The sequence below is a fragment of the Coturnix japonica genome, chromosome 15, assembly GCF_001577835.2.
Source record: "Coturnix japonica isolate 7356 chromosome 15, Coturnix japonica 2.1, whole genome shotgun sequence".
Lineage (NCBI taxonomy): Eukaryota > Metazoa > Chordata > Aves > Galliformes > Phasianidae > Coturnix > Coturnix japonica.
Genome location: NC_029530.1, coordinates 510,845 through 519,284, shown reverse-complemented (window position 1 = coordinate 519,284; position 8,440 = coordinate 510,845). Strand labels below are relative to the sequence as shown.

Below are 8,440 nucleotides of genomic sequence, written 5' to 3'. Positions count from 1 at the left end.
AATGGCAGCGGGCCGGAAGTGCCGCGCCGGGCTCAGTTGCCGTTGCCGCCATCTTTGTCGAGGGCAGTTTGTTCGTTCTGCCCGCAGACGCGCCTTGTTCCGGCACGGGCCGGGGCGGCTCCGTTCGGTACCGGCGGGCTGAGCGCTCACAAACCGCCATAGCAACGGCTACAACGGCACGGCCTCACCGGCGGCATCCTGCCCTCATCCAACATGGCGGCCGGGGGGCGGAGCCGGGGGCGGATCAGCGGCGTCCGGCAGCGCAGCGGCCGCGTCCGGCGTCAGCACCGGGAGCGGCTGAGGGAGCTGAGGCGGGCGGCCAACATGGTGAGCGGCGGGAACGGGGCGGGAACGGGGCGGACAGGGCCGCGATAACACCGTGATAACACCGTAATAACGCCGTGATAACGCCGTAATTAATAAGGCCGTAATTAATAAGGCCGTAATGACGCCGCCCGGCTGTGTCGCTCAGTCAGGGCCGCACACGGGCCGTGCTGACGCGGCTGTTTGTCCCGCAGTTCTCGTTCAACATGTTCGACCATCCCATCCCCCGCGTGTTCCAGAACCGTTTCTCCACTCAGTACCGCTGTTTCTCCGTGTCCATGTTGGCCGGGCCCAATGACAGGTCAGATGTGGAGAAAGGAGGGAAGAGTATGTGTCTGTTTTCTTTGACTCGGGGCGGGTTGAGCTGAGCGGGGTGCGGAGCTGATGGGGCGGAACCGGGCGGGGAACGAGCGGGGCCGGGACGGGGGATGGGGCGGGACCGGCCGGGCCTTGGTGCTGGTTCGGGTTCGCCCCGACGGCCCGTTGAGCTGTGACTGATCCCCCGCGGTTTCCTACTGTGAAACGAATCTGTGCGAGTTCTTAGAACGAACGTGGTCGCGGTGCCGGCGGAATTGAGCTCCGTTCTGTCTGCACGGCCCTGACTGTCCTGATGTTACTCTCTGTTTCCTACCTGCAGTAATTATGCCGCCGTCTGCTTTGGATCAGCTCAGTAAGTGCATGTTTTCTTCTGGCGTAACAGCGTTAGGAAAGACTAAGAGCAGAAGTACAAACACGGCACCACACAGCACGGCACGTTGGGTGTCTGTTTGGGCCCGATCAAATAAAGGATATGAGATAAGGTCATTAGAAAGCGTAGCTGTGGGGTTTTGTGTCGGTGAGCAGTTGGGTTGGCAGCAGGACCAACAATAATAAATTCCTGTACTGAAATAATACCCAGTGCTGGCTCATCTCTGAGCTCAGGGTGATGTGATTGCTAATCCCCAGTCCCCGTGTAAATGGAGGCATTAAAGCCCCAAGTACAAAGGCAGTTCAGTGCTTCTGGATCTCCATTCCCTCCTGGGTTTGTAGTTTTGAGAAGCTGAAATAATGGCATGAGGGAAATCCTCTCCTATACCCTGGCTCATGCTTTTACTAATGTCTGATCTGTGAAAGCTCCACAACTGTGCCGTGTTGTGTTTTTTTTCCTCCTCTCTCTCCAGGCCGCCTTAATATCACTTACCCAATGCTGTTTAAGCTGACCAATAAAAATTCAGACCGAATGACGCACTGTGGAGTGCTGGAATTTGTGGCTGACGAGGGTATATGTTACCTACCACACTGGGTGAGTTGTCTTATGCTGAACTGTCAGAACCTGAAGAGCAGGATTGAGGAGCTGCCAGGGTAACATTAAGGAGATATAATGTTTCCTGAAGTTGCCAGTCTTTGCCAGTCATGATCCTAAAGCAGCTTTCAGTCGCAGCTCAGGTTTCTGTCAGTATGAGTTTAACCAAAACAAAGCAGGATGTTACTTAAGATGCACCTGTCTTCTCCCTGAAATTCAAACACGGTAATCTGGTGCATTTCAGGGAAGATGGCAGCTTTGGCAAACTAAAGTAAATCAAAAACGTTGTCTGTGTTCATATAATGGTTTGTATCTTTGTTTTCACTCTCGCAGATGATGCAGAACTTGCTGCTGGAAGAGGGAGGCCTGGTACAGGTGGAGAGTGTTAATCTCCAAGTTGCCACTTACTCAAAATTTCAGCCACAGAGTCCGGATTTTCTCGACATCACCAATCCCAAAGCTGTGTATCCTTCCTGTTCAGTGGTGGACCAGGGAAGAAAAGTTTACTCGCAGGTTGTAATGATGCAGAGCAATCTCTTTGGACACAGCTCATGGTTTTCTGGTAGGAGGTAGCACTGCTGCCATTTCTGAAAAACACACCACAAGGAAAAGGAGCTCCTGGTGCAGAATGTTGACACAAAGCGTAGCCTGGAGTGTAAGTGAGCATTGAGTCTTCGCTAAAAGTCCCCTGAGTTTAAAAGCGTCCTATAGAAGAACGTCTACAGAAGGATTTGTGTGCCTTAATGTTCATTAAAAGGCAGTCTTCATTACTGATGATTTTTAAAACACATTTGAGGGAACAAAGATCAGAGTTTCATGGGACTGTAAAGCTTTGATGTTTCACTGGAAAAACAAATCTTAACATGCTCCACAGATTGGAAAATGCATTGAGAAACTTTGCTTGTTTAACTACTGGAGATGTTATTGCCATCAACTACAATGAAAAGGTACAGTATACAGCGCCATCCGATGTAGGTTTCATTTCTGTGCCATCAACCTGGTGAAAGAAAGGCACTTCAGATAAAACACTTCCATTTTAAGATCTGCAATCTTAAATATTCAAAACTGTTTCAGATCTATGAGCTTCGGGTAATGGAGACCAAACCGGATAAAGCTGTGTCCATCATAGAGTGCGACATGAATGTAAGTGATAACTGCTATGGGAAGTCTGGTTTTACCGTGTCTTTGCAAAAGGAGGGGGCACCTCGTGAGCTGGTAGCACTGGGCACTAGGAGAGGCAGCATCAGATGGGACAGGGAAGGCAACTCATTGAAGAGCACCTGTGTACCTCTGTAACCACATCTCTGGTCACGTGCTACGCTTCAAGTCCCATCAGGTGACTTCAGTGCATGGAATGTTATGTTTAGATTCAACATGTTTCATAATCTGAAGAGTCTTATTTAACAACCTTGTCTTGGTTAAATCTCCAGTGGCACTGAGTGCTGCTTTACCGCTCTGTTTCAATGACATGCTAAGATTCATTCCTGGGGAGGCTTGGGTTTTGTTGTTCTTCTGAATTTTGTTTGTTAAATGTATTTATATTTAATGTTAAAGCCTCAGTTCTTCCTTGTGCTTTCTAGATTAAAGTTGGAACAGTAGTTTGTGGAGCTCTGAGGAACAGTAGTATAAAGCTTATGAGAAAAAGAAGTACTTGTGCTTCTTTACCCTGTGTCAATAGGTGGATTTTGATGCTCCTTTGGGGTACAAAGAACCAGAAAGAAGTGCTCAGCATGAAGAGGCCACAGTAAGTTAAGCTCCTGTTTTGCAAAATGCATTCCCCAGTAATCTGCCTCAGTTGTGAGAGAGCAGCATGTACCTATATATGTATTATTATTATTATTTATATATTATTATTATTTTATTATTATATGTATATATATATTTTTTTTTTTCCTGAAGCAACTTAAGTCTAAAACTTACTGACCTGATGATTTAGCTTGAGTTGCTTGGGAGATGGTTGTTTAACAGCTGCTAGTTTTTGGAAATGGATTTTTCTAAGGCTTTGTTTGGTCAGAAGTTTATGGAGTTTACATTGACTTTGCTCATCACAAGATGAACACCACGAAGTAACTCACTTTTTGCCTGGCAGGACGTTGAAGCAGACCATAGTGGTTATGTGAGCGACGTGGGATTTCGTGTGAGTCCTCTCTGCTCCTTTCTGTTGTGAAATGCTGAGGGAGGTTGTTCCCGGCAGCTCCCAGTACTGATAACTGTAGTAGTTCTTTGGGCTGTGGTTGTCGTTAACCAGCAGCTGTCTGCAGATGTCTTGTGGTGTTTACAGCCAGTGACACTATGACTTACTGTCCTTAATGTGCCACTCTATGAACAGACAGCTGAAACATACCCTTACAACCAGGGCTTACCAGCTTATTACATGTACAAAAAACCCATTCTGAATCAAACTGAAGATTATAGAAGGCTTTTTATTTTTTGGTGGTGGTATTGTTTGTTTGTTATTAACAGACTGTAATATCCCTGTGCTTTCAAATACAAGATACTATTGAATTAAAGTTCACATTTGTATACACAGGCATTCTCTGGCTCTGGGAACAGGTTGGATGGCAAGAAGAAAGGCGTGGAGCCCAGTCCGTCACCAATTAAACCAGGAGACATTCGAAGGTTTGTGGTTTTCAGTCACTTCTCAATCACTGATCGATCCTTCACTTGCTGACAACAGTGTTTCTTTAATTTACCTTTGCTGCTTTTCAGGGGAATACCCAACTATGACTTCAAGATTGGCAGAATCACATTCATTAGGAACTCGCGTCCACTGGTGAAGAAAGTGGAAGAGGTCAGTAAAGTTGGATGCTGCCAGGTGTGCGTGGAACTGGAAGGTTCAAACCATTGAGTTTATTTCCCTATACTCGATTTTTCCCAGATCATTTATGTTATGAAGTTGTATTGCTGAGTTTGCTTTAGATCGGGTCAGCCTGTGACGTCCTTGCTGAAATGAGATTGGGCTGATGCAGGTTGAATGAGTGAGAGATGGGAGTGTTGTGGAAATGGGAGTGTTTGGTTTTTGGAAAGAAAGCGGTAGTTACGTAGATAAGGTTCTGTAGGTAAGGATGAGGAAGATGGACAGTCCTTTGCCGCTCTGTTGGACTGTTCTTTATATTATAATAATGACCCAGCCTTGATCAAACTGGAGCTGCTGCTTCTCTCTGTGCAGGATGACGCTGGGGGCCGGTTCATCGCGTTCTCGGGGGAGGGGCAGAGCCTGCGCAAGAAGGGGAGGAAACCGTGAGAGGGAGCCGAGGTGTGGACGAAAATAAACGGGAATTACAGCGTGTTGGATCGTAGTTATTGCGGCTTGAGCTGACACACGGGCTGAATCTACACTTGAAAATAAACTTCTAGGACTTGTTTAGGGATTTGTTCCTGTGCATTGCAAAGGGTTTGTGCTGTGAGCAGCAGCTCGTGCACAGCCCGCACAATGCCCCGTGCCGGTGCTATTCCTGCTGCTCTGTGTGTCCCCCATTGCTCTCTGTGTGTCCGTCCCGTTGCTCCCCGTGCACTGAGGGGGCGGGGCTGCGGGGTCACGTGCTCAGCACGTAGTCCTACGCCGCGGCGCGGCCATGAGCCGAAGGGCGCAGCGACGCGACGGGCGGTTTGTACCGCCCCGCGCCATTGGCCGGGCCCGCGGGGCGCCGCTGTAAGCGCGGCGGCGATTGGCGGAGCCCCGAGAGCGACGCTTGGCGGAGGCGGCATGGCCGGCAGTGACAGCTGGCGGGTGAGCGGGGCGGCTCCCGTCCCCTTCTTTCCCCTTCTCCCCTCGCGGCTCCTTCCCCTCATCGCCCGCTTTGCCCGCAGCCCCCGCGGCCGTGCGAGGACTATTGGTGGGAGTGGAAGCGCTGCCGCGGGCTGCGCTACGCCTTCCATCACTACTACGCGCACGGAGCGCTGCCGGAGTGCGGGCAATGGAGGGACGACTACGGGGCGTGTAGGGCGTGGGAGAGGGAGCGGACAGTCACCGCCAGGGTAACGGGACGGGGGGATGGGGACGGAACGGGGGGTGGGGATTGGGCTGTGCGCGTTGCCGGGCTCGGCACAGCGTTGTTGTTGTGTATGTGTGTGTGTGTGTGTGTGTATGTATGTGTATGTGTGTATGTATGTATGTATGTGTGTGTGTGTGTATGTGCTGCAGGACGCGCTGATCCAGAGCGAACGGGCGCGGCTCCAGGAGCGGCAGAAGCACGGCGCTGTGTGGGCCATGAGGAGCCGCCCGCCGCCAGACTGGTACCGCCCGCTGGACAACGGAGACAAGTAGCGGGGCGGTAACAACGAACGGCACGGCGACACGGAGCGGGGCGGTAACGAGGAGCAGCACCGCGATGAGGAGCGACACGGAGCGGGGCGCCCCGCCGGGACCCGCCGCCACGTGTCCGCGGCCCCGCCCCGCCCCGCTCTCCCTTCGGTTCCGCTGTGTGCTCAATAAAGGCGCTGCGGTACCGAGTCGTGCTGCCGTTGGTTCGGGTCTCACGGCGGCACCTCAGCCGGTCGGGGACGCAGCACCGCGCTGGGTCGAACCGTTGCCCGGTTGGGCCGCGCCGTGTGCGGAGCTGCTCCGTGCGCTGCGCTCTGCCATGACGCCGTGCCGTGCTGAGCAGCGCTGCGCAACGTGCCCATGGCCGGACTTAACGTTACCGCCACAATAAAGCTCTAAATGGCTGAAGTGAGATCGGATTTAGGGCAAACGCCATCAGAGGCTTAAGGCGCTCGTTACCAGGCAGTAAAGCAGCCATGTTTTCCTTTGTCAAGGTGTATTTTCCATCAGTTTTCCCTCTTCTATTAAAAATCACTGACATCTGTAGCAAAGGGCAGTGATCAGCCAGCTGCAGCCTCCCTGCTGGTACAGTCTCATGTGATGACTGCAGTGTTCCTCCCTCGTGCTTTATGAGCCTCTCTATGTGTGGATAGCACAGAGCAAACCCAGCACTGCTCAGCAGTGCAGAGAGCAGCAGCTGTGGGGCGTTTGTTACAAAGAGTCCAATCACACCCTTAGTGCATTTTCTATTCATTTGTTTTTACAGTCACACACCCACTGTGTTTTAATGTGCCAAAGGAACCAGCGCTTCTCATTGCATTCCTCTTCAGTTGGCCGAGCAGCTTATTCCAGAACCAGCTCCATCACTGCGTATACACCTTGGTGATATCGACGCACTTCCCTTCAGGAGGATCATAACCAGGAAGGGGTGGGGTGTAATCGGGTCCGTCCCTCTCAAAGGGGAAGAGCTGCTCGTCCCGTCTGAGCGCTGCCTGGTACAGCTCCTCAGACTCCAGCCTCAGTTCCTTTAGCGCCTCCTGCTGAGCTTCTACCAGGCTCCGAATTGCTTCCTTCTCTGCCTTGTCTTGTTGCTGCTTATACAGAGACCACTTTTTCATCAGTAGAACTCTTCTTTCGGTCTCCTCAAAGGACAGGGGGGGAAGGCTGCGCACCCTGTTGGGGAGCAATGCGACCTTCTGATAGGGAACGTGCCCCAAAAAGCAAAATAAAAACAACTGCCACCACTCAACACACACCTAAACACCCACACTGTGCTGCTGTCACACCGTGCCTGCCCCGGGGGGCTTTACACAGCCGTTCCAACAGCACGTTCACACCACTGTGCTCCAGGCTTTTAGCAGGAACAAATGACATTTACTTGCCACATTTCTGTCCTAGCAGAAGCCGGCACCACCTCACACAAAGGCTGGCACTGCTCTGCAGCTCGGTGGAGAAAGGCTGGAGGTGACAGCCAGCCTCACTTACCTGCTGCTGTCTGAGAACTTCAGCGGGGTTTCAAAATCCTCGATGGGAATCAGTTCTGGAGCAGCTTTTTCCAGCTTTTTAATCTTCTTTTTCACACGATCCTTCATCGCTTGCTCTCTCTTTGGATCCACTTTCTTCTTTTTCTTTGGTTGTGCTCTAGCAAGGTAAATAATTGAATATATAAAGATACTCCTTCACTGAACAGGTTATCTGCTGGGGGTTGGAGCTGGATGATCCTTGAGGTCCCTTCCAACCCAACCCAAGCCATTCTATGATCATCCTTCCTGCCGTACAGGTGGGGGCTGTGAGTGTCCATGGAGCAGGCAGTGATTGACTCTGCACACCACACAAACTCACACTGCAGTGAAAGCACTCCCAGCTCCCAGCTGGATGTTACAATGACCACAACACACTGCTCGCCTTTGCAGCGCTGCAGCCCCTCATGTGCACAAAGCAGCTTCTCTGTGCAAAGAACCTTCCTCTGGCGGGATGCGTCAAAGCCAACTCCATCAGAACAAACACACACCGAGCCGTGACGCCCCACGCGGCCCCGCGCTCACCTCGCGGGCAGCGCCGCCCTCCCGGCCAGCACGGACGTGTCCCAGTGTGAGCCCCGGGATGGGGCCAGGCGGGGCAGCCGGGAGCTGCGGGGAAAGGCACAGCGTCAGGGCGGCACAGCGCAGGGGGGGCGTTCAGAGCCCGAGCCCCCCCAGAGCCCGAGCCCGCCCCCCCACCCCACCCCATCCATCCCATCCCATCCCTTCTCATCCCTTCCCACCCCGCTCAGTCCCGGCTGCAGGCGCCGCTCAGCGGGAAGGGCCGAGCCCGAGGCCTCACCCCGCCGCTCCGGGCCGCCCCGCGTCCTACCTGAGCCCCCGCGCGGCCGCCAGCATGACTGCGGGGAGCTATGGGGAGCTATGGGGAGCTATGGGGAGCTGTGGGGAGCCGCCGTGCCGCGCCGTGCCCGCTCCGTTCCGCCGCTCCTCCGGCCTGAGCCCGCCCCGCCCCGTCACCCAACGCGCCCCGCGGCCGCCCCGTCCGGCGGTTCCTCCCGTCCTGCAGGGGGCGCCCGTTGTTCTCTATGG

At 53.1% G+C, this 8,440-nt stretch overlaps 3 protein-coding genes across 5 annotated transcripts; 2 read left to right on the top strand and 1 right to left on the bottom strand.

Annotated features, from left to right (window-relative positions):
• The first annotated feature begins 104 nt into the window (after positions 1–104).
• Positions 105–4,973, top strand: UFD1 (ubiquitin recognition factor in ER associated degradation 1). 2 transcript variants are annotated; one of them, XR_001558437.2, is made up of 12 exons: positions 105–327; positions 519–651; positions 962–994; positions 1,485–1,606; positions 1,940–2,070; positions 2,481–2,553; positions 2,681–2,749; positions 3,187–3,350; positions 3,696–3,743; positions 4,137–4,225; positions 4,316–4,397; positions 4,776–4,973. XR_001558437.2 is itself a non-coding variant. In XM_015877534.2 (12 exons), the coding sequence occupies exons 1-12, from the start codon at positions 214–216 to the stop codon at positions 4,848–4,850; spliced, it is 1,035 nt and encodes a 344-aa protein (XP_015733020.1). In that variant the 5' UTR covers positions 119–213; the 3' UTR covers positions 4,851–4,973. The 2 variants fall into 2 exon arrangements, 1 of the variants encoding a protein (XP_015733020.1); XM_015877534.2 differs by having other exon boundaries at positions 119–327; positions 3,285–3,350.
• A 221-nt stretch (positions 4,974–5,194) lies between these two features.
• Positions 5,195–6,358, top strand: C15H22orf39 (chromosome 15 C22orf39 homolog). Its single transcript, XM_015877535.2, has 3 exons — positions 5,195–5,336; positions 5,417–5,584; positions 5,751–6,358. Exons 1-3 carry the CDS (start codon positions 5,313–5,315, stop codon positions 5,871–5,873), a joined length of 315 nt encoding a protein of 104 aa, XP_015733021.1. The 5' UTR covers positions 5,195–5,312; the 3' UTR covers positions 5,874–6,358.
• A 245-nt stretch (positions 6,359–6,603) lies between these two features.
• Positions 6,604–8,364, bottom strand: MRPL40 (mitochondrial ribosomal protein L40). 2 transcript variants are annotated; one of them, XM_015877537.2, is made up of 4 exons: positions 8,223–8,364; positions 7,916–7,999; positions 7,356–7,511; positions 6,604–7,043 (listed from the first exon to the last, which is right to left on the bottom strand). In XM_015877537.2, exons 1-4 carry the CDS (start codon positions 8,246–8,248, stop codon positions 6,734–6,736), a joined length of 576 nt encoding a protein of 191 aa, XP_015733023.1. In that variant the 5' UTR covers positions 8,249–8,364; the 3' UTR covers positions 6,604–6,733. The 2 variants fall into 2 exon arrangements, with proteins under 2 accessions (XP_015733023.1, XP_015733024.1); XM_015877538.2 differs by lacking the exon at positions 7,916–7,999.
• Positions 8,365–8,440: the final 76 nt, after the last annotated feature.